Here is a 25,535-nt window from a genome sequence, read left to right as displayed (position 1 = left end):
CTTGTGTGTGATTTATTGTCCCTTGATTAATAATGTCAAATAAATAATAAATAAACATTTTCACACATGTTGGTAAGATCAATTAATTTTGAATAGTGCTACAAATTGTCATGAAAGTGATAAGGTGATCATGAAATAAAGCTGATAATGAATGAAGCTGATAATAAATGAGTAATTCTTTTCAAAGATTGATTTTAGTTTTGCATTTTAATGTTACTTGTTGTCAGATGTAACACACAAGATTGTTTAATTCATTTAATTTGATCTAATCTTATATAACTGTGACACATTAATTGTTCTCATGGATGCACAAAGCTGAACTCCTGCATGAGAACAGATATTGTACAGTAGCTCCCTCCACTGGCCAGAAGTGACTGTAACATGTGAATGATGCAGCTGAAATGAACTGAGGACAAAATAAAATATGTTGTTAAATATATCTACCATTATAAGGCTTTTAAAATCATCTTTGAATCTATGTAACTAGGAATGTATGTTTTATATAAACTGATGACAACAAAATAGATCAGTAACTATAATCAGTCCTCTTGTATATACTGACCATGACTAGGTCAGTTTTTTAAGAAGTTCCTGCATTGGATTGTCAGCCTGAACTATTTATCATTTAACATTGAGATAATTTGGTGCAAATCATAATGAATTTGATTTTTGGTTTGTTCTTTTGACTGGATTGATGTTTTAATTTGAGCACAAGATGGCGCCTCAAACAGGTATCACCTGTAACAGTACAGGTGACATATATGAAGGCCTGATGACTGAAGGGTGTCATTCTATTGGATGTCTGGTGATGTTTGAAAAAATGTGTTAAAAGAAGTTTTTAAACCAGTATTCCTGTTTGGCCCCTGACTGCAGATTTAAGTAGAAATGTTGGCTTTGTTGAACGTTAAATAAATGAGCAGGTCTCTGCCTTCAAACAAATAACTGCATTTCATTTATATTGTAATTGTCTATTCAAATAAAAAGTCAAATGAATCGTTACTTTTGACTTGTATCATTGGTTATAATGATTCTCAGTATACCTGATGTTACAGTAGTTTTGTTGAGGACTTTAATTCTCTACGATGAGAATGTCTCTTAAAAATGTGTGACTGGCTTTTACAGCAATTAGTGATTTAAAAATGGATGTTATGTTAAAATAACCAGAGGTTCCTGGAGTGTCAGGGCTGATTGCTTCCCACAATTCACTCTACTGGTGTGTTTGTCTTTTTCTGACCAAGAGAAAGTTTGACTTCATCTGCTCAACAAAGTGGTAACCTCAGAGTATAAATGTGATTGGACCAGCCGAGTGTCATGTTAGAAAATGAACTGATGAGCCTCTGCACCTGTTTTAAGGGCAGGTCGTTAACTACATGATTTATAATTGTATTGAGATTATATCAGTCTCCGTCATGTAATGACCCTCTGGGGAAACATCCAGTGAACCAAAGAACTGTATTCAGTCTTCACCTCCTCTTAATAATAATAATAATAATAATACATTTTATTTCATAGGCGCCTTTCTGTCACTCAAGGACACCTTACAGTAAACAAATACAATTTAAGCCACAAAGTACACAAGAAAAGAAAACAGTAAAAATTGACAGCAAATTCATTTAACTAAGAAAGGTGATCTTAAACAGGTGTGTTTTGAGTTTGGACTTGAAATCAGATAGTGTAGTGATGTTCCTTATTTCGGGTGGCAGAGAGTTCCAGAGCCGGGGAGCAGAGCGGCTGAAAGCTCTGCTCCCCATGGTGGTGAGACGGGCAGGGGGGACAGTCAGCAGAATGGAGGAGGATGAACGGAGGGTGCGAGAGGGAGTGGCGATATGGAGAAGATGGAAAGATATGGGGGGGCAAGATTGTGAATGGCCTTGAATGTTAGCAGAAGGATTTTGAAGTCAATGCGGGACTTGACCGGGAGCCAGTGGAGCTGCTGTAGGACGGGAGTGATGTGGTGGATGGAGGGGGTTCTGGTGATGACACGGGCAGCTGAATTCTGGACCAGTTGAAGTTTGTGCAGGGATTTGTGGGTGAGACCGGAGAGGAGGGAGTTGCAGTAATCCAGACGGGAAGTGATGAGACTATGGACGAGGATAGCAGTGGTATGGGGAGTAAGGGAGGGGCGGAGGCGGTTGATGTTGCGTAGGTGAAAGTAAGCAGACCGGGTGATGTTATTGATGTGAGATTGGAAGGAGAGTGTACTGTCGAGGATGACACCCAGACTCTTAACCTGTGGGGAGGGGGAAACGGAGCAGTTATCAATGATGAGGGGGAAACTGTCGGTTTTGGAAAGTGTTGACTGTGTGCCAATGAGAAGGATCTCAGTTTTGTCAGAGTTGAGTTTTAGTAGATTTGAAGTGAACCAGGATTTTATTTCAGTTAAGCAGTCGGTAAGGGAGGAGGGAGGGAGGTTGGAAGTGGGTTTGCTGGCGAGGTAGAGCTGGGTGTCATCTGCGTAACAGTGAAAAGTGATGTTATGTTTGCGGAAGATATTGCCAAGGGGAAGGAGATAAATGATAAAGAGGAGGGGCCCCAGGACAGAGCCCTGAGGCACACCAGAGGTGACAGGGGAAGGTTGGGATGTGAAGGTTTTGAGCTGGATGAACTGAGTACGGCAGGAGAGATATGATTTGAACCAGTTTAGAGGAGTATGAGTGATACCGAGGGAGGACAGTCCCTTCAGGAGGGTGGTGTGACAGATGGTGTCGAAGGCTGCACTGAGATCGAGGAGGATGAGAATGGAGAGTAAACCAGTATCAGCTGCCATGAGGAGGTCGTTGGTTATTTTTAAGAGTGCAGTTTCTGTGCTATGGAGAGGGCGGAAACCAGACTGGAACTGTTCGTACAGGTTGTTGTTGAATAAATGAGAATGGAGTTGAGTTGCTACTGTTTTTTCAAGAATCTTGGAAATGAAGGGGAGATTAGAGATTGGACGTAGGTTATTGAAGTTTGTGGGATCTGCACCGGGTTTTTTCAAAATTGGGGTAATTGCAGCAGTCTTGAATGGTGTAGGAACAGTTCCAGTGGAGAGAGAGGAGTGGATGATGGCAGAGATGAGAGGGACCAGGGAAGGGAGGCAGGCTTTGACCAGAACCGTGGGGAAAGGGTCTAGCTGACAGGTGGATGGCTTGGACTTGCGGATAAGATCTGAAATTTCTGCGGAGGTGGGGAGCTGGAAGCAGGAGAAAAAGTGGGTAGGAGGAGGAAGTTCGGATATGACATTGAGGGTGGTTTGTGAGCTGAGATGTTGGTGGATCATCTGGATTTTCTGACTGAGGAATGACATGATGGAGTTACAGAAAGCAGTTGAACAGAGGTGAGATGGTAGAGATTCTGGGGCTTGGGTGATATTTTTGTACAGTGAGAATAGTGATTTAGTGTTACCTTTGTTGGAACAGATTATAGCAGTTTAATAATTGGATTTGGTTTGGGTAATGCAGTTCTTGTAATGTAACATATGATTTTTGTAAATGTCTTTGTGAATATGAAGTCCAGTTTTCCTGTATAGCCGCTCGAGTTGTCGTCCTTTAGCTTTCATAAGTCGAAGTTCGGGGGTAAACCCGGGAGCGGAAAGGGAGAAGGAGACAGATCTTGTTTTTAGCGGAGCAAGGGAGTTGAGTATCTGTTGGAGTCCAGTGTTGTAGTGTGAAACCAGCTGTTCGAGGGTGAGTGAGTTCTGAGTGGCCATGAGGGAGTCAATGCTGGAGGAGAGGGAATCTAAGTTAATATCCTTAATATTGCGAAAAGAAATGAGACGGGGGAGCTTGGTAGTGGAGAGAGAGAGTTTTACATTAAATGAGAGGAGGAAGTGGTCGGTTATGGGGAGTTCAACTGCAGTTAGATCGGAAGGGGAAACACCAGAGCAGCAGATTAAGTCCAGAATGTGACCCTTGGAGTGAGTGGGGGTATCGGTGTGCTGTTGAAATCCAAAACTGTCGAGGCAGGATGTAAAGTCTTTGGTAAGTGGGTTGTTGGTATTGTCCATGTGAATGTTAAAATCTCCCAGTACTATGTTGTTTGGTGAAAGGGTGGATAGGTGGGTGAGCAGAGCAGCAAAGTCATGTAGAAAGTCAATATTTGGTTTTGGGGGCCGGTAAACAGTAGCAATGATGGTGGGAGTCGGTCCAGAGAGCTGACAAACAGTGGATTCGAAGGAGGTGAAAGCAGGGGTAGGCACCGGCGAGACTTTCCACTTCTCGTGTTGGATTATTGCGAGACCCCCTCCCCGGCCGGTGCCACGGGGTTGACAGGTGTAAGTAAATGCCGGAGGAGTAGATTCGTTGAGTTGGGAGAAGTCGTTGGATTGTTGCCAGGTTTCAGTTAAACAGAAAAAGTCAAACTTATTGTCAGTGATGAGATCCTGGATAAGATGGCCCTTGCTCATGAGTGAACGGATATTGAGTAAACCGAAGTTGACAGTGGTGCTTTCACAATTGGCAGTGCTACTAGCCGACTGGGGCAGGGAGGCTAGGACACTGTGGTCAACGGCCCGGCCAGTGTTGCGTGAAGGGGGACGGGAGTTGGACCAGATGGATTTTTTGGGCTGAGTGGGAGGGACGGGGGCGCTAGAGAGCTGGACTGTGCTTTGTACTGCTGCTGGCATGGGGTGAGGAAGAATATCAAAGGAGGGGGTGTGTGGTGTAAATAGTCAGTCACGTGGAGCATGATGTACGGAATATTGGATATTGGCTGCAAGCATGCCAGCACCTGTGGTGCTAGGATGGATGCCATCGGATTTAAAAAAGGAGGGGCGGTTCCAGAAGAGATTAAAATTGTCCGTAAAGTTAAGACCTCGGATGTAGCAGGCAAGTTTGAGCCAGGTGTTGAGCATTAATAGTCTGGAGAAGCGCACGTCGCCGCGACCAAATGTGGGAATGGGGCCAGAAATAAAAACAGATTTTCCACAAGTGCGAAGGAAGTCCAGGAGGGAGATAAAAGCACGTTTTGTCAGTTCAGAGGCACCCCGAGCCATGTCGTTGGTCCCTACATGCATAACTAGTTGGGTAATGGAGGACGGGAGAGACTGCAGCAGCCGAGGAAGTTTTTCCAGGATATCCAGGACTGTGGCACCGGGGAGACAACAGGTGGTGGCGTTGAAAAAGCGGATATTTCGTGTAATGGAGTCCCCAATGATCAGGGTGGTTGGTGGAAAGAGTGGGTGAGGATAATGTTGAGCCGGGAGGGATGGTGGTGATCTAGCGTCTGGGGCGTGTGCTGACGGCAGGATCGGCGACGGTGCCCGGCAGGACAGGTGTTGCGGTGGGTCGGCTGCCCCGGCCCCAGGAGGAAGAGAGTCCGCCAGCGGCGTCGGGTGGCGCACGCCTCCAGAGCGTCGGAGAACGGCTTCCTTCAGGAATTTGCGGCGAGAAGTAGAGATGGCTGTCCTGGAAGACAGCTGGCGATCCGTGACCGAAGCACAGCGGCTCCGGAGCCAGGAGCCGTACGACCGCCAGCAGCCGTGTGTAGAGAGCAGAAAGCCACAGTTATTTGCACATGTCGACCCCTCTAGCGTAAGTTTTTGCAGTTTAATAACTCCACAATCAAGCTAACAATAACACATAATATAATAACAGAACAGGCTGAACAGCGGAGATCTGGATTGTCGGCCAGGGCGTCGAAGCGGTTGGAGAGGCTCAGGCGAGGAGGAGAGACAGTCGTATCCTGGGCTCCCTTTCTGCCGCGGATCACAACTTCAGCCCAGGATGACTGGAGGCTGGGGGTTGAGGAAGTGAAAGGCCGCGGACAGGTGGAGGTATCCCATGGAGCAGTATCCTGGAGGGCCGCTTTGAGTGAGACTATTTGCATGGATTGTTCATGGGCAATGTCCAGACAGGAGGTCAACAGGGCCTGTTTCTTCTGCCACTCCTGGGAGAGACGACGGATGTCGTCTTTGAGGTCAGATATTTGTTTATTTGCTTTTATGAGGGTGCCGTGTCGGAAGCCATGGCTGTCAAGTAGCTAGCTTCTTGCTAGCTAGCTTTACTGCACAAACTCACACACTCATGTAAAAAGAGTTTGCTGATTTTTCAAAAAGAGTTTGCTGATTTTTCAAAATGAACATATATTTACATATATTCGCTGTTCCTTTGGGAATAGGGGGAGGTAGGAGCCGACACTCCAGGCTCTTCCGTGGTAGTGCTTCTTACAGCGGCTGGTCTGGTTCCAATAGCACCAGGACTTTGTGTGCTCCCAGCCGAGACCGACTCTGCCCCCAGCGCTCCCAAGGCGGAAAACCCGCTGTGCCTTCGAACCAAGAGTCCCTCAACAGAGTACCGGTCTTCCCTCTGGCTACTGGACCGACGCGCTGTGCCGTGGTCCAACCCAGAACTCTCAAAGAGAACAAGCTTCAGTGCCTCCTAACACCCAGACAAAACAGGCTGAACGTCTTCATGCAGCTGGATCCACACATGTGAGATTGAGTGGTGTCTAAAGTTCTGACTTCTGTCTTAGGTTCTGACTTCTGTCTAAAGTTCTGACTTCTATCTTATGAATTTAAGAAAATTGAGATTAGGGTCACGTTAGTATTAAAAGATTACTCCCGTAATATTTAATATATATAAACCCGACCCTTTAACTTTACCATCTGCCTACGGTCACATAATTTTATTACTTTGCTTATTACCTTCTTTACCTTTTCTGTTATCTGTTGTTCGTCTAAAATTGTCAGTTAATTTATGTTACCCCGAATTATTTAGTCAATAAATATATATAATCATTTGTTTTTGTCTGGAACCTAATTTTAATGTGGAGAACCGATGGATACGTGCAAAGAATTCACTGCTTCAGAATATTGAGATTGAATGAATTGATTTGAAATTCATACTCATTCATACTAGCTGTCCAAGTCAAACTTGTACAGTTAGATGTTTGGAATAGTTCCTCCAGCCTATTTCAGTAAATCAAACAATGGAGGTGGTGCCCCTTCTACGAGTGTAAAATTAATCACCAGTGATTAATGACCTTGATTATCAAGCAGTGATAGTCCCCTACATTTAGATCTATGGTGCCGTCCATGTGAGGCCCGCATAGTCTACCAACCTGTCCTACATTAACTACAGGACTTTCTTTTTTAAATTGAGATTATATCAGTGCCTGAGGTGCCTGCTGGGGAAACACCCAGTGAACCAGAAGACCAGAAGTGTTCAGTCATCACTTCCTCTTAACAAGACAGACTGTGTGGGTAAGTCCCTCTTTCAACTGTCAAACACACCTTCTCACTGTGGTGTCCTCTGCACTTGCTGGCAACTTGTCTTTTGAAGTATATGTATATGATGATGTTAAACCACTAACAGCAACTGAGGTCTGTCACACTCTTTGACTCAGCAGTTTTCCACTGTGATATCCAAATACAATTATATTATTAAGTTTTCATTATCAATTTTTATTTTGATGAATCTGCTCAGCTCTGCATCACAAACTGTTGTGACTCCTAATGAATCTCCACTGTCCCTTTCCTTGATTTTCTTGTTAGAAGTGATCCTGTAATAATAGGAGTTAGTTCACAGCTGCTTATAACTGTGCAAAGTGACAATTAATGGTTTAGAAGTGTCACAGATTGTGAACAAAGTTGTCATCATAAGAGGGCTCTGTGTGCACTGTATCTCTGCTCATTTAAAGTAACTGGTGGGATTTTTTGTAAATGCTGATGGGAGGGGTGAGCAGGGTGAAAGTGAAAGTTGTTGCAACAAGACCTTATATAAAGAGCTGTGGGTGCAGACAGCGCTTCATTTCTTCAGTTCAGCAGCAGACCAGCTCTTCTCTACAGAACACAGCCATGGCCAGCAGATTGTTAAGAGATGGTAAGTCAACATTTTTTTTTTTCAATCTCAACTGTCCTTAATGGGGCTGTGCTGAGATGGAAACACTTTTTCTCAACTCTCCAGTGTTTTTTTATTTTTTTATTTATTGTTTTCCTTTAACAAAACATTTTATGAAATAACACAACATGAACATGGGGTGTTTTCTGTCACAATATTACAGCAAAATAATTAATCACTCAAGTACATCTTGAAATAGAAAAGAGACTTATACAAAGGAAGGGCGTTTCAGGGAAATGTACATTTTCCATTGCTTCCAGATGTCATTGAATTTAGATTGCTGGAGCCTCATTGAAAAAGTGATTCTTTCCATTACATACATATCGTAAATAATATCATACCATTCGTCTATAGATGGGACATCTGGCTTGAGCCATTTCCTTGTAATGGCTTTTCTAGTAGCTAGACTCAATATTCCAAATAAATATTTATTTTTCACACTTACATTAGCTGAGTGTACAAGCCCAAAAAGAAGTTCGTCCCAGTTAAATGTAATGCCAGTTCCAAATATAGATTCTAGTTCTGAATAAACCTTGCGCCAAAAAATATTTATTTTGGGACAGGCCCAGAACAAATGGTAGTGATTGGCTTCCTGAGAATGACACAACCTCCAACAGCTAGAAGATCCTGTATGGTAGCCATGCTGAGCAGGTGTAGTGAAATACCTAATGAGACACTTCCAGCCGAAAGATCTCCATGAGTTTGAGCATGATATCCTCCACTGGAACTCACAGTATTTAATCCAAGTATATTCTGAAAGGTGGCTGTTGGATTCCCTGTCCCATTTTTGTTTTACATACGTGGTATTCACTATTTTTATTTCCTGCAGGCCTCTATACAGTCTCGAGATGACTTTAAGCATGGAATCTGTCCTATAAGCACTGATAAACACTTTTAACAAACCGTTTTCAAACGCCTTTTGGCCTTTGGACATACTGCTGTTTAGGTGGTGTCGTATCTGAAGATATCTAAAAAAGTCTCTATTGTTGAGACCATGTAGCCTTTTCAGCATCTGAAAGCTCTTCAATGTTGACTGGTTGAACAAGGTACAATATGAGGAGAGACCCCGGCCAACCCATACTCTATAGTTGGCATCCATCTTATTTGGGGCAAAGTCAGGATCGTAGCAGCACCATTTCAGAATCTTTACCTCTTCTAATATATCATTTCTGGTGATAACGTTTAACCATGTTTTCAGTGATAAGTTGATCCATTTATTTCCTATTTCCATCAAGCATTTAATTAGTCTTTTATCCCCTATTCTTGCTTGAATTGGCATCGTCCCTGATATGTTTTCTTCAATTTCCTTCCATCTTGCTTTGTAATCTGAGGCGCACCAACAGACCAAGATCCTCAGCTGGGCCGAAATATAGTAATCTTTTAGGCAGGGAAGAGCCAGTCCACCCTTTTTTTTTGATAATTGAAGTGTTTGGAACCTTATTCTCGGTTTTTTCCCCTGCCAAATGTAACGTGATAGTAATTTATCCCATTCGTTGAATTGTTTATCATTAATTTCAATTGGGAGGGTCTGGAATAGATATAGTATCCTTGGCAAAATGTTCATTTTTACCGATTCAATCCGAGATTCAAAACTTAATATTGGAACAAGATTCCATCTCCTCATATCTTCCTTTAATTTCTTGTTTAATAGATCAAAGTTTAAGTTGAATAATTTAGATAAATCTTTTGGGATGATGACTCCCAGGTACTTCATATGTTCTAGATCCCATTTTAGTTGAATCTTTGAAGTAATGTTTTGACTAGGTTTGTAATTGAAGTTTAGTATTTGGGTCTTCTGGATGTTCAGTTTATAGCCTGAGACCGAGCCAAAAGTATCTAAGAATGATAATAGTTCCAAAATTGAATCTTCGGGGTTTGACAAACTAATTAAAACGTCATCAGCAAATAAAGAAATCTTGTATTCTTGGTCTAATATTTTTATACTAGTGATATTATTGTTCTGTGTTATCCCCTGACTTAACGGTTCGATAAACAATGCGAACAACAATGGGCTCAATGGGCAGCCTTGTCTGGTCCCTCTTTCCAGGCCAAATGTGTTTGAAATTGCTCCATTTATTTTTACTCTGGCTTTTGGTTTATTATATAGTGCTTTAATAGTTTTAATAAAAATTTGATGAAATCCAAATTTGTCCAATAGTTGAAACAGGAACTCCCAATTAACCCGATCAAAAGCCTTCTCGGCGTCAAGGCTTAACATTACTGCCTGGAGTTTATTTTTGTTTATCTCCTCAATCACATGTAGCGTTCGACGAATGCTATCTTGTGTCTGTCTTTGCTGAATAAAACCTGTCTGATCTAGACTTATTATCTGAGGAAGAATATTTTCCATTCTTTTGGCCAAAATGTGGGTGAAGATCTTATAGTCTTGGTTCAGAACACTTATCGGCCGATAGTTTCCACAGTCTAACTTGTCTTTACCCTCTTTTGGTATCACGGAGATCACTGCTTCTTTCCAAGAGAGAGGAACAATGCCAGTTTTAAGCACATGGTTGTATGTAGTTTTCATTCTAGGGGTGAGTAAATCCTTCATCTCTTTGTACCACTCTGCCGGAAATCCGTCTGGCCCTGACGCTTTATTTATCCTTGAATGTGATATTGCCTTTTTAATTTCTTCCTCTGTAATTTCACCAATTAGAAACCTATTTTGTTCATTGCTCACTTTGGGTAATTTTATAAGTTTTAAAAAAGCTTCCATCCTTTCTTCATCTGTTTTGGATTGGGTATATAAATTTGTGTAAAATGTTTCAAAGGTTTGTTGGATATCTTTTATTTTGTAGTGTGTAGAGTTGGTAATGGGGTCCCTTATTTTATGAATTGTATTTTCTGCCTGTTGCTTTTTTAATTTGTAAGCTATTAATTTAGCTGATTTACTTCCGGTATCATAATATTTTTGTTTCAGAAAAGTTAATTTTTTCTTAATATCATTTGAGTAAATTTCATTCAGTTCGTTTTTTTTCTTACACATTTCCATTTTTATACCTGGATTTAATGTTTTTTTTGTGCATTCTCTAATTTTCCCAGTTCCAACTGTAACTGTTCAATTTTTGCTTTTCTCTGTTTTTTCAAATTTGAGCAGTAGCCTATAAGTTTTCCCCTTAAAGCCACTTTGCAAGCATCCCAAAGAGTTTGTGGGGATACTTCTCCATTGTCATTTTCATCAAAATATTGTTTTATGTCCGTTCTTATTTGTTCCCGCATTGGATCCAAGATCCCTGTATTTAGGCTCCAAATGGTCCTCTTTTTTTTCGGTGTCTAATGTTACATTTAAGTAGACTGGTGCATGACCAGATAAATCCATAGTCCCGATATTGCAATTTGTAACCCTATACATGTCCCTTTGATACATAAAGTAATAATCAAGCCTAGAATAGATCAAATGTGGGTGAGAAAAAAAGGTGAAGTCTTTTTTAGTCGGATTCAATTCTCTCAAAGTATCGCAGAGACCGAGCTCCCTCATCATTAATTTTATATTTTTAGAAGTCTTCTTCTCTCTTGTGTAGCAGGGTTTTGATGCGTCCAGGGTTGGGTGTAGTCTGACATTAAAATCTCCCCCACAGATTAGGGTACCCTGCGCATCCGAGACTAATAGCTCAAAAATGTGTTTGAAAAATGTCCATTCAGATAGTGGAGGAGCGTAGACATTCAAGAAGGTAACTAAAGCGCCCTGTAAATAACCTCGGACCAGAACAAATCTCCCATCTAAGTCTTTCTTTTCATAAATGCACTCAAAATTTAATTTCTTAGAAATTAAGATTACCACCCCTCTCTTTGAGCCCTGTCTATAGGAAGACGAGTATTGATTAAATCGCCATCTTACAAGTTTTTCATGTTCCGAATTTGATAAATGTGTCTCTTGGAGGAGAGCTACGTCTATTTCTTCCCTCTTTAATTTTGCCATAATTTTTTTTCTCTTGATTGGATTGCCTAGACCATTTACATTATACGTAATGACCTTAATTAACTTGGTATTTTGCATTATATGTCATTTAAGTATAACTGAAGCCCTGAACGCCTCAATAAAAAAGAGAGAGAGAAAGAAAAAAAAAAAAAAGGGAAGGACTTTTGCACCCCTGGTGCTGTGGGTAACATCAGCACCAACACGAGCATTAACTACAACAAAACAAAGAGCATAACAAAAATACACAATGACTTCCAATGATGAGGCCTCTTTCATGGCCTCGTAACTCAGATGGAACGTGAGTTTAGAGGGAAAGTCTCTTCCATCTAACAATGAGAGAGAGCCCTCTTCAGCCTCTAAGCTGATAGACAGGTCCACAGTGTCCAGTAAAATGTCCCGACTTCACATACTTATTACTTATGCCCTTAAAATTATCTACTTAATAGGTGTAGTATTACACAAATAACCTCACAGAGGATATCTGTTTTCTAGTATATGATTCTCTCATCTCAAAGTCAAGTCACAAGGAAAAATAGATGGTCGTTACATTATCACTACTTATCTAGTGTCCTGACGTCGGAATCTTTGAAGTGTCTCTTTGAAGCTGTGTTTGGCGTTCAGGTTCTCCCGGTTTCCTCGCCTTCCGCTGGGTCGCCAAGACAGCTGGCTGATCTGATCCAAAAGAGAGGTTGGGTTTTCCAAAACCGTCACCGGTATCCCCCTCACCGCCATGTCTGCCGTTGCCGTGAGTTGTAGGTCACCGTGCCTTCCTTGTAGTACACCCGCAGCCCGGCTGGGAACGGAGTTTGAAATCGAATGTTTCTTTCCTTCAGAGCAGCCTTCGCCTCTGTGTAATCCCTCCGCTTCCTCAGCAGCTCCGGTGCGTAGTCATGGTCCATACGTATCTTCTTCCCCTGAAAGTCGAATCCCTTTCTTTGCCACGCTTTTTTGAGTACCTCCTCTTTCATTCTAAAACTCGAGAATTTGACCACGATGGATCTTGGCGGGGCTTCGGCCGGGGGTTTCGTGGTGAGCGCACGGTGCGCCCTCTCAATATTCAGGGCTGTGGAGGACGGGAGTTCCAGGCCTTTAATTAACAGATCTTCCACGAATGTTGTCATTGTTGCCGTGGCTTCTTCAGCTCCCTCCTTCACCCCATATAGTCTGACATTTTCCCGTCGGGAGCGCCCCTCCAGGTCCATCAATTTAGCTTCTGTTTGCGCCTGAAGTTTCACCAACTCAGCCAAGACCTCCTCTGAAGACTGGATTCGAGTCTCCGCTGCCTCTATACGCTCCTCCGTCTCTTCCACTCGTTTGTAGATCTTATTAATGTCTTCGCGGATGTCGATCAGTTTCTGGCTAGAGTCCTTTCTAAATTCTCGTAGCTCTTTTAGGATAGTTCCGAGATTAGCATCCTGGCTCTGTTCCGGGTCAGTCGGTAGCGTGTCCGCTAGCATGTTGTCGCTAGCTTGTGACAGTCGATCTTCTTCCATATCTTCGTTTTCCTTCCTTTGCGTGACACTTTTCTTAACTTTCCTGGGCATAATCATTGGCCCGTTTCATTTGCATTTATATTTGCGAGTCACAGAGGAATTTCCGAGTCGTGGCCGGGCCGTGTATAAATTTTACCGTCGGGAGCCTGTTACTATGCTGCCATCCCTTCGCCAGCCAGACCGGAAGTCCTCTCCAGTGTTTTTATGATCTTGAGTGATGCATTTATAAGCTCATACAGAGTGTTTCAATCCAACAGCACAACAAACTGTCGCCTCCAAAATGACAAGACAATCCAATCAGCACATGCGTGAAACAGCTTCAACACAAACTTCCCTGTTGTATCAGAATGCATCAGTTTTAGCTTTATGTACCCAATTAACTGGTAAACTAAAACAGATCCAGCATAATATTCCTTTAAGATTCCATGAGAATAGAACAATAACAGCAACTAAAACTATCCTTGTGTTTATACGGTGTGTTCTACTTGAATTTGGAAGTCAGAATTCCTGAATTCAAAGTCAACAATTTCAACTGGAATACCCAATGAAGTCGGATTTTTGACTTGGAATGTGAGACGCACCTCACCAACACTGACCTTAAATTCCAAGATGGCTGCTCTGCTAATCAACAACTGTGACAGCACAGCTGGAGAGTGTGCTGTTGATTTGTCTCATAGTCTTACACACAGTGCTGACCAACTTCTATCTGTGGACTTGAACCAGTGTGTGAAATATAGTGTGACATTCTAGACATAAGTAGCTATAACACAAGAACAAGCTGTGATTTATTTATTTGCGCTGTGATTTAAGGGCTGTTTAAAGATTGTTTTCTCTTGGAGATAACCCAGAGGAAACGAAAATTGGAAAAGAGATCTCAGTAGTGTCTCATTCATTTCTCCTAGACAACTATGAGATCTATGTGAGACCAAAGTGAGGCGGTGGCTGATTTCTCCTGTTTCTCAATTGTTTCTCCTGAGAAAAAGGTGCAGAAAATCTCAACTTGGGCTCCCTGTAAGTTTCAAAGGAGATCTCATCAAGCTCTTAATAAAGTCTCAGAATGTCTCCCCAGTGCTGGAAAGGAGCAAGGTTTAAGCGGTAAAGTCTCAAGTCTCACCTATTGCTCCTATGGAATTTTGGGAGAAACAAATGAGAAATGTTTGAGACCAAAAAAGACGACAACGAGATTGAAATGAGAACTCTCACTGAGCTCCTTTACGGCTCCATAGCCGTAAAGGAGCAAGCTTTGAGCAGTAAAATTTTATAAATAGACATAATTAGGCACATTGTTGACACCTCCTTTCTTTTTGAAATTTTAATGGAGTCAAAGCTGTTGTTTTAGGGGTTCCAGAGCCCCATGAACACCTGTACACACTGATTCTTGTCACGTCGCCCAGCTAAGTGTTCCCCTTTTACCTTGCCAGTTTCTCTCCTGTGCTTCTTGTATTGTATTTTGGTTCTCACTGTTGTCTCTGTTCCAGGTCATCACCTCCCGTCCTTGTGTCCTTCCCTCCTGTGTGATTACCTGCCCCGCCCTGATGTGCTTCACCTGTGTCTCTTTGTCTCACCTGTGTGCTTAAGTAGCCTGTCTCCCCCACCTCCTGTGCCAGTTCGTCTTAGTTTTGTCTAGCGTTCCAGCCTTTTTCTCCGAGCTCCTAGTGATTGTATCTTTCTGGTTTTTTGGACTTCTGCCTGGTTTCTCCGACGCTGCCTCCGCCTGACCCTCTTGTATTGTTTGCCTGTCTGGACTGATAACCCGTGTACCGAACCCCTTTTTGATTAAAGACACCTTCTCTGAGCTCTGCGTCCTGCGCTTTGGGTCCTGTCTCTGTGCCTCCCGTTACAGAACGAACTGGCCAAGATGGACCCAGACGGGTCGGGCCGAGGCCTGGGCCACGGCTGAGTGGAGCTGGAAGACGGCCATCTGCAACTCTGTGGCCCGGTTCACCAAGTCTTTTACCCAGATTTTTCAGCTGACTACTCCCGGCCGGGAGGCAGCACGGGCTCTGGTGCGGCTGCGGCAGGGAGGACGCCGGGTCTCCGATTACGCCATCGAGTTTCGGACCCTCGCAGCAGAGAGCGGCTGGAATCTGGAGGCTCTGTTCGACACTTTCATCGAAGGCCTATCTGAGCCCCTCAAGGATCAACTCACTCCTCTCGATTTGCCTGACGGCCTTGATGCCCTCATCGCCTTGGCCATCAAGATAGACAAGCGTTTGTTTGAAAGAGAGCTGGGTCGCAGCAGGTCAGCATGTTCTCCGCCCCGCCAGCAGGGACGCCATTACTCCGGTGGACGGTCCCCGTTTTCTTCGTGGCGCCACTCATCTCCTCCCAGGTCTGACGCAACTCCGACGGAGGAGCCCATGCAGCTGGGGCGCACCCGTCTCTCCCTTGAGGAACGACAGCGCCGCATGGTGGAGGGGAGGTGCCTTTACTGTGGACTGAGCGGACATTATATCGCCACCTGCCCTCGGAGAGGCTCCGCGCCGCCCTGCAAGGTAAAGGTCCTCACCAGCAGTACTCTGTCTATTTCCAATCCTGCTAAGCTACCAGTCACAGTCACTCTGACTTCTCCTTCACAAACTATTGTAACCCCTGTGTTCATTGACTCTGGCTCTGATGCTAACTTTATGGACTTTGCTCTTGTTAGTTCTCTCAGCCTAAAGACGTATCGGCTCCAGACACCCATTGAGGCCTTCGCTCTGGACGGCAGACTTATCTGCAAGGTCACCAATCGCACACAGTCACTCCTCCTCTCCTTCCCGGACTCTCACACAGAGAGGATTAGTTTCCATGTTTTCAAGGCTCCTCAGCACCCCCTAATTTTGGGTCACCCCTGGCTATCCTCACACAACCCACACATTGACTGGAACACTAACCAGGTGATATCTTGGGGAAAAGAGTGCAGGGGAAAGTGTTTCCCCGCCCCCAAGGCTCTGTCTCCCGCGGAGGACGCCAAGTACCCTGACCTCTCTAGGGTCCCCTCCTGTTACCACCAGCTTAAGGAGGTGTTTAATAAGGCCCGAGCTCTCTCTCTCCCTCCACATCGCCCTTATGACTGCGCCATTGAGCTCCTTCCAGGAACCTCTCCACCTAAGGGGAGGTTATACTCCCTGTCCAGACCTGAGACCCTAGCCATGAAGAAGTACATTGATGACTCCCTCGCTGCTGGAATTATCCGTCCTTCCTCCTCCCCTGCCGGTGCAGGATTCTTCTTCGTGGACAAAAAGGATAAGTCTTTACGGCCTTGCATTGATTACAGAGGTTTGAACGACATCACCATCAAGAACAGGTACCCCCTCCCTCTGATCGCATCTGCGTTTGAGTCCCTGCAGGGAGCCAAGTGGTTCACCAAACTAGATCTCCGCAACGCCTATCATTTGGTCAGAATCAGGGAGGGGGATGAGTGGAAGACTGCCTTTAACACCCCCAGCGGGCATTACGAATATCTTGTGATGCCTTTTGGCTTAACGAACGCTCCTGGAGTGTTCCAGGCCCTTGTGAATGACGTCCTCAGAGACTTTTTGAATGACTTTGTTTTTGTATATCTGGATGATATCCTGATTTTCTCTCCCGATGAGCAGGCTCATATCCAGCATGTCACCCAGGTTCTGCAGCGTCTCCTCCAGCACCAGCTCTATGTCAAGGCCGAGAAGTGTGAATTTCACGTTCACTCGGTCTCCTTCCTCGGCTTTAGGGTCTCCCAAGGCAAGGTGGCTATGGATCAGGAAAAGGTGAGGGCAGTGGCTGACTGGCTGGTTCCCACCTCTAGAAAGGAGGTGCAGCGATTTTTGGGCTTTGCTAATTTTTATAGGAAATTTATCAGAAATTTTAGCTCTATTGCTGCACCTCTACATGCTTTAACCTCTCCCAAGACTCTCTTCCAGTGGAACACCCGTGCCGACGCTGCTTACAGTACCCTTAAGAGGAGTTTCTCGTCTGCTCCCATACTCACCCTGCCTGATCACGAACGCCAGTTTATTGTAGAGGTGGATGCCTCGGACGTGGGCATAGGAGCAGTCCTGTCCCAAAGGTCTGCAGCAGACGGTCGTTTGCACCCCTGTGCTTTTCTCTCTAAAAGGCTTTCCCCTGCTGAGAAGAACTATGATGTGGGCAACAGAGAACTACTGGCGGTGAAGGTGGCACTGGAGGAGTGGCGGCACTGGCTGGAGGGAGCACAGGCCCCTTTCCTTGTGTGGACTGATCACAAGAATCTGGAGTACCTGAAGAAGGCAAAGAGACTCAACGCCCGTCAAGCAAGGTGGGCCCTCTTTTTTACCCGATTCAATTTCACTCTGTCCTATCGTCCAGGTTCCAAGAACACAAAGCCAGATGCACTCTCTCGTCTGTTTTCGGCCAGGAGTAACGGTCAGTCTGACAGCACCATTCTCCCCCTGTCCTGCGTAGTGGGGGCTGTCTCCTGGGAAGTTGAAGCCCAGGTTCTACGAGCTAATGTTAATAACCCACCGCCGGCCGGCTGCCCGCCGAATCGGCTATTTGTCCCTAACCCTCTCCGCTCACAGGTCATTCACTGGGCCCACGCTTCACGACTCTCGTGCCATCCAGGAGTTAAACGGACCCTCTTTGTGACCAGGCAGAGATTTTGGTGGCCTGCCATGGAGAGGGACATCACAGACTATGTAACTGCCTGCCCGGTGTGTGCACAATGCAAGACCTCTCGCCACCCCGTAGCTGGCCTGCTCCGCCCCCTCCCTGTGCCACAGCGGCCCTGGTCGGACATTTCAGTGGACTTTGTTACTGGACTTCCTCCTTCAGAAGGTAACACAGCCATTCTCACCGTTGTTGATCGCTTTTCCAAGATGGCTCACTTTATTCCCCTGCAGAAGTTGCCCTCAGCCAAGGAGACAGCTGAGGTAATGCTCCAACACGTGTTTCGGCTCCATGGCCTGCCAAGGGACATCGTCTCCGACCGGGGTCCCCAATTTGTGTCTCAGTTTTGGCAGACCTTTTGTCGGCTCCTGGGAGCCACGGCCAGCTTGTCCTCAGGTTATCACCCGCAGTCCAACGGTCAGACAGAGCGCTTAAACCAAGTCCTGGAAACCAGCCTTCGTTGTCTTGCCACCCAGAACCCTGGCTCCTGGAGTAAACATCTCATCTGGGCAGAATATGCCCACAACTCCCTTCCTAGCTCCTCCTCTGGTTTCTCACCGTTTCATTGTGTTTATGGTTACCAACCCCCCCTCTTCCCCGCCCTGGAAGAAGAGGTCAACGTCCCGTCAGCCCTTGCCCTGGTCCGCCGCTGCCGCCGCATATGGGACACTGCCAGACGCTCCCTACTGCACCGCTCGGACCAGTATAAGGTGGCAGCAGACAGGCGTCGCTCCAAGGGGCCCACTTATCTGGAAGGACAAAGAGTGTGGCTTTCGACCAAAAACTTGCCCCTCCGTCATGTGGAAGCCAGGAAGCTTGCCCCAAGGTTTGTGGGACCATTTATCATCTCTAAAGTTATTAACCCTGTTGCTGTGAAGCTTAAACTCCCCAGAACTATGAGGGTGCACCCTACGTTCCACATCAGCCAGGTGAAACCCGCAAGAGAGAGCGCTCTGGTCCCTGCATCCAGAACCCCGCCTCCCCCCCGAATCGTGGATGGAGGCCCTGTCTTCACTGTCCGCAAGCTTTTGGCTGTTCGCCGACGAGGACGTGGGTTCCAGTACTTGGTTGACTGGGAGGGCTACGGCCCGGAAGAACGATCTTGGGTTCCCACCAGGCACATCGTGGACCCTCACCTTATACGGGACTTCCACCGCGAGCGTCCCGGGGAGCCTCGGCCGCCAGGAGTCGGCCGTTGGGGGGGGGGTACTGTCACGTCGCCCAGCTAAGTGTTCCCCTTTTACCTTGCCAGTTTCTCTCCTGTGCTTCTTGTATTGTATTTTGGTTCTCACTGTTGTCTCTGTTCCAGGTCATCACCTCCCGTCCTTGTGTCCTTCCCTCCTGTGTGATTACCTGCCCCGCCCTGATGTGCTTCACCTGTGTCTCTTTGTCTCACCTGTGTGCTTAAGTAGCCTGTCTCCCCCACCTCCTGTGCCAGTTCGTCTTAGTTTTGTCTAGCGTTCCAGCCTTTTTCTCCGAGCTCCTAGTGATTGTATCTTTCTGGTTTTTTGGACTTCTGCCTGGTTTCTCCGACGCTGCCTCCGCCTGACCCTCTTGTATTGTTTGCCTGTCTGGACTGATAACCCGTGTACCGAACCCCTTTTTGATTAAAGACACCTTCTCTGAGCTCTGCGTCCTGCGCTTTGGGTCCTGTCTCTGTGCCTCCCGTTACAATTCTAACCCAATTTGACAATGATCCTACTTGATGCTTGTAGTTACAGCTATTACTTCAAAGTGAATTGACTGACTGATTGATTGAGTGATTTAGTGATTGAATTACATTTCCCACAGTGATATAAAGGGAATGAAGAGTAGCAGAGATACTCAGAGCTTCATCTACAAAAACAAAAGAAGAGTCAGAGCCAGCCACAGCTTTTACCAGCAGCAGTGAAAGGCCCGGTCCAGTCAGCAGCCTCGCTATAGCAGTAGTGACGAAGAGCAGCTCCATCTGCACAGGACGGTAGGTCATGCTTGGATAGTTTGAATTTACCATGTAGGCTCACATTCAAGTTGTTTGTCTACCAGTTATACAATTACAACTGTCTGAAACATCACTACACAAGAACAATAGTTAAAACAGTTGTCAAAGATAAAAGAACTTCCAGCCTGTTGATGTCTCTGTATTGTTTCTGTGTATTCCCACAGATGACCAGCCACACCCGGAGGAAGAGGAGACGTGATCCAGCAGTGTCTGGAGATCCACCTGCTAAGCATGGTATGTTCAGTTCTGTTATGTCCAGGTGTGTCATTCATGAACATTTACCTAAGTTTGTTGTGTATTCTGATACTTGATTTTATATTAAAAAGGATGGTCCAATTTTGCCCGAGGTGAATGCTATTCATTTGCTAATACACAGCAAATAGCTTTGTGTCCCATCTTGGCCAACCCAGTAAAATGTCCTGGATACGCCACTGCATGTTGAAACATACAGACAACAAAACAAAAGAATTAAAAAATGTACTCAAATGTACAACTGCTCTTTGTCAATGTTGACCATGTTCACCTCGCCTGATGTTATGAATACCCCAGAGCTTTAAACATTAGTTGTAAATATTTGCTCACTTTCCAGACATCCCATCAGAAACAGCCAGATACAATAGGGAGGGTGCTGGTGGGGAAACCAGGTGTTGGGAAGAGTGCCACAGGAAACACCATTCTGGGAGAAACAGATGATTATATTAGAATCAGAAACAGAATCAGAAATCCTTTAATGTCACGCGGACGGGGAAATTTGTTTGTCACAGCAGCGACAGAATATTACAAGAACAGAAACCAATAGCAAAAATAAGCAATAAAATTAAAAAGGGAAGAAATAGAATAGACATATATATTTACATGATATATCTATATATTCTATATCAAGAATCTCTCTTAAATCTTCAACTGAACACTGTGCCAAAGCCTTTGGTGAGGTGGGCGGTCAACAGGTTTCTGTTAACGACACTCAAGAGAAACTTCCACTTCAATCAGACATTCAAATTCTTCATACAGTTACATCCAAATGAAAATGAAATGTTACTGTAGTCAAGTATTCAAACAAAACAGTGTCTGCCTCATGTGAAAGAAAGTGAATTTCAAAGAATATAACTTGCTTCTGACTATTAACCCTTTACATTCTGTGAGTCCACTTATGAATTGTGCTTAACAAGGTACGACTTGTCCTCTAATTCAGTGAGTCCTTTTCTCAGTCCATGACAATAAGAGTATCGATCAGTCCTTGATCCACAATCAATGAATGTCTCATTAATTAAAAATAAAAATTCTGACTCTGACTCTGTTTGAGTTGAGTTGCCATCACCAAGTGTTGTGTTTGTATTATAATACCTATTTATTAACTCATTAAATATTGCCCCTGACAAAGACCCTCCATATTATGATTGTAGAAGCAATATTTAGCAAACAAATGAAAACATTTACCAGACACATTTGTCCAAAGCGACTTACAGTAATTCATGCATACATTCACACACTGATGGCGTTGGCTGCCATGCACCCGACCAGCACATCAGGAGCAGTTTGGGGTTCAGTATCTTGTCCAAGGACACTTTGACCAGCAAAATCGAACCAGCGACCTTGTGATAAATAAGAATAAGAACTAATGGAAATTATGAAACTTTTACAACAAGTAACATGTATCTAATTATATATTCATATTTATTTTAGGTTATGAATCAATCTCAACAGTTCTGAACAGGACAGCGCTTATATGGAAAAAGAGAACTTTTCTCACAATCTCCAGCATTTTTGTGTGTCTGATTTCCATCAGCATGTTTAAGCACAAGTCTATTATAACTTTACATTACTATAATTACTTATTATTACCATTCAAGATGGATAATAATGTTCTTAATTCATGTTTGATAATCAAACATCACTTACAGCTCATGAGGAGAGTTTTGTTCCTGGTGCAACATTTCTTTAAACTGATCTTAAGTCATTTTTCTTGAATTCATTAGTAAAGTGAGATGATTTAGAGGTAACTAAGATCCAACATCTGCTCAGATGTTCAACTATTGGTGGTAAGAAACTAAACCAAGCAGCAAATCTTCAAAACCATCTTGGAAACCGCCATCAAGCTCCACTGCAAAATGTGAAATTGCTCATGTCAACGTCAAAGATGCACAATCTTATGAAAACCTGCAGCTAAATGTTTCTTCTTTTTTCCCCGTCAGGACCGAACATATACAACAATGAGGAGATCAGGATTGTGCTGGTGGGGAAGACTGGAGCTGGGAAGAGCTCCACAGCAAACACTATTCTGGGAGAAAAGAAGTTTGAAGCAAAGTTCTCCTCTAAGTCTTTGACTAAACAATGTGCTAAAGCCTTTGGTGAGGTAGATGGACAAAAGGTTGCTGTTATCGACACTCCAGGTCTGTTTGACACCTGTGAGGATGAAGAGAAAATCAAACGAGATATTGTTCAGAGCATTTCTTATGCTTCTCCTGGACCTCACATCTTCCTGGTTGTCATCAGACTGGGCAGATTCACAGAGGAAGAGAAGAAGACGGTGCAGAAGATTCAGACAATCTTTGGAGAGGAAGCAGACAAATACAGCATGGTTCTCTTCACCCATGGTGACCTGCTCGAAGAGGAACCCATTGAGGAGTTCTTAAAGGAAGATAAAGACCTGCAGGAACTTGTGTCCAGATGTAACGGTCAGTACCACGTCTTCAATAATAAGATGAAGAATCGTTCTCAGGTCAGAGAGCTGCTGAACAAGATCAGAAATATAACAGAGAAGAATGGAGGAAGACACTACACCACTGAAATGTTCCAGGAGGCAGAGAAGAAGATTGAAGAGGAGAAACAACGAATCCTGAAAGAGAATGAAGAGCAAAGACACAAACAGCTGGAGGAGCTGAAGAAGGAAATAGAGAAGAAGTATGAGGAAGACATGAAGAAGATGAAGGCTGACAGAGAGAAGGAGAAACAACTGAGAGAAGCTGCTGAAAGAGAATTAAAGAAGGAGAAACAACTGAAAGAAGCTGCTCCAAGAGAATCAAAGAAGGAGAAACAACCGAGAGAAGCTGCTAAAATAGATTTAGAGGAGAAGAAACAGAAGGATTTAAAGGAGGCACGTAGAAAACTAAAAGAAAAGCAAGAAGAGGAGGCTAGACGCAAGGCAGAGGGAAGTTATGAAGTAATCGAAGCGATAGCGATAGGGACAGGGATAGGGACAGGGATAGCGACAGGGATAGTACATACAGCTATTGTAGCAGCGAGTCTTTGCTGTATTTCATAAAAAGCTTCTTGACTTTGTGATGTCAGACTGCAGCAGATAAATTAGCTGCAGCTCCAGTTTTTGGTCTCCTCAGTGGGTCTGAATTGTACTAACAGCATACTGATTGAAAATTGCTGTTGTTAAAGAATTTAATGTGATGTGATGTTATGATTGGAATATTTGTTTCCAAGATGTAGACCTGTCATTTACTAACTCGTTGTAATCCAACAATCCCTGAGCAAAGAGTCTAATGACATATTTTCTCTCAAATGACTTTGTGGACAATTTGTTTCTAAAATCCAGCTGCTGTTGTGTCTGAACACAACTGAGGCTGATTCTTCATGCTCCATTATTATCTGCAGTGTATTAAACTGTTTTGTAGATATTTTGATAAATGATCGCTGTCAGCATCGACATCAGTAACAAACTCAGTCATTTTCTGTGACTGATTCACAATAAATTCACTCTTGTAAGATAAACTACACGTCTTCCTGTACAAACTTAGACTGGTTTTGGGTTTGAACCCAAAGACAAAGTCATTCTGAACAGTAACAGATTGGAGTGGTTAGCAAGAAATTATCTGTGAACATTAAAAAATGGCTGATTGGCAACTTTGGAGTTCTCTATAATTCTTCTACTTTGTTTATTTGTTTGCTTGGATTTAATGATTGAATGTGTCGGTTTGTTGTGTATGATGTCATTTAGTCACCTGACACCTGCTCAAACAAGAATCATAACAAAAACTTTAGTTGTTAATTAAATGACGTCTTGTGCAGTTTAATGTAACTTCTTGTCAGATTCCAGGTGGAAACCTTAAAAGAAAAATGAATTTTTACACACAAGCTTGTTTGATTTACCGTATTGACCCGAATATAAGAAGACCCCTCGTTTCAAGACTGATCTTCAGAAAAGACTCTGATATCCAAAATTGACTTTGTTTAAAGAAATTCTTTATTGAAATTCTGAGAAAATCATTTGAATAATTAATAGTAATGGGCATGCCTTCGTTTCCTTTCTCAATAACAAACTCCACACCTGCCTGTCAGTCTCTTGGAAGCGGCCGCTTAGAGGACCACGATAAGCTTTTCTCTTACTGTTAGCGTTTTCAGACGGTCTTTTTGGACCCGCCATCTTCAGACGTTACACTCCGTAACTCCATATTTCTTGGCTGGCTGACAGTTGTTTGACACCTCCGCTTCATTGATCACCATTATCTTAAAATCAGCATCATAGCTCCGCCTCAGATGTCTGTTAACTTGCCCCACACTTGATCCACTTTGCTCTGTACAATCACCGCGTCTCTCCATTTTTCATCTCCTGTCACTTCTTCTTCTCCGCTGTGATTGACAGATAACAGCAGCCACAGTGTCAGTGACGTCTCTACAATAAGCTGGCGCCCTCTGCTGTTGCGGTCGTGTAGCGACCAAGACAACTATCAACATTGGTAGGGGTGCTATTGAGATGAGAGCAGTGTAGACGTGTTTTTTTGAGCTCTTCGAGGCACAAAAAATCTTACTATTTAAAACCGCTTTTTTAAACACTTGAGTCGCTTTTTTAGTCGTCATTCATTTCTTTTTAACACCACCATTAAGTGGAAAGTAAAAATGTCTTGTAAAACTACAAGAGGTGGCAAGGTAGCTGGCCGTCTGCTGGCCGATACCGCGGCCAATGCTAGCCGCGATCAAGTTAGCAAGAAATCACCGGACAAGTTGCTAGCTGACGACGAAGACGAGCTTCCACTCGCTTGGCGTAATTTGTCAAATATGTTTTTGCAGTCCTTCAATGAGTGGTTTGATAAGTTCGAGCAGAGCTTTCAGAACATTTTGTCCGCCCAGCGGGAGCTCACTGAGAGACTGACCACCACCGAAAGTCAGGCCGCAGACCACGACCAGCGCATCCACGCGGTGGAGGCTTCTGCCGCTGAACTGCGGCAAGAGAATAAAAAGCAGCGGGCCAGGCTCTTGGATCCAGGCGCAACAACAATATACGAATTGTTGGCGTCCCGGAAGGTGAGGAGAAAGGGAGGCCAACTGAGTTTGTGTCTGACCTGATCCCTAAGCTGCTGGGGGACAACAACTTCACCAAACCCGTTGTTATTGACAGAGCGCACCGTATACAACAGCCCAAACCAGCAGAAGGATCCAGACCCCACATGATAATTGCACGAGTGCATCTAACACAGGAGAAGGAGAAGATTCTGCGGCTCGGGAGGCAGAGTTCAATGGAATAAGAAGGCAGCCGAATCTTAATCTTCCCCGACTACACTGCGGAGGTGATGGAGCAACGGCGGAGCTTCCGTGAGGTGATGCAGCTGCTGAGAGAGAAGGAGATACGGCACTCGCTGCGCTTCCCGGCCAGACTCCACATCCACTACCAAGGGCAGGTAAAAGCATTCAACCAACCAGATGAGGCTAAGACTTTTGTAAATCAAAAACTTTGAAAGCTCACTTTTCTTATCATAGAGACAAAGAGAGTC

At 44.2% G+C, this 25,535-nt stretch overlaps 1 protein-coding gene across 1 annotated transcript; it reads left to right on the top strand.

The window, feature by feature from the left end:
• The first annotated feature begins 7,725 nt into the window (after positions 1–7,725).
• On the top strand, positions 7,726–23,688 carry LOC115573200 (GTPase IMAP family member 9-like). Its single transcript, XM_030403890.1, has 4 exons — positions 7,726–7,799; positions 19,629–19,797; positions 19,983–20,052; positions 22,011–23,688. The coding sequence occupies exons 3-4, from the start codon at positions 19,983–19,985 to the stop codon at positions 23,078–23,080; spliced, it is 1,140 nt and encodes a 379-aa protein (XP_030259750.1). The 5' UTR covers positions 7,726–7,799; positions 19,629–19,797; the 3' UTR covers positions 23,081–23,688.
• Positions 23,689–25,535: the final 1,847 nt, after the last annotated feature.

Source organism: Sparus aurata, chromosome 21 (genome assembly GCF_900880675.1).
Source record: "Sparus aurata chromosome 21, fSpaAur1.1, whole genome shotgun sequence".
NCBI classification, from domain to species: Eukaryota; Metazoa; Chordata; class Actinopteri; order Spariformes; family Sparidae; genus Sparus; species Sparus aurata.
Note: the sequence above shows the minus strand (reverse complement) of the source record. Positions and strands in the feature narration are given on the sequence as shown.

Coding starts and splice junctions, on each gene's coding strand:
- LOC115573200 (XM_030403890.1), top strand. CDS start 19,983: ATGACCAGCCACACCCGGAGGAAGAGGAGACGTGATCCAGCAGTGTCT. Junction 20,053..22,010: donor AGATCCACCTGCTAAGCATG/GTATGTTCAGTT, acceptor TTTCCCCGTCAG/GACCGAACATATACAACAAT.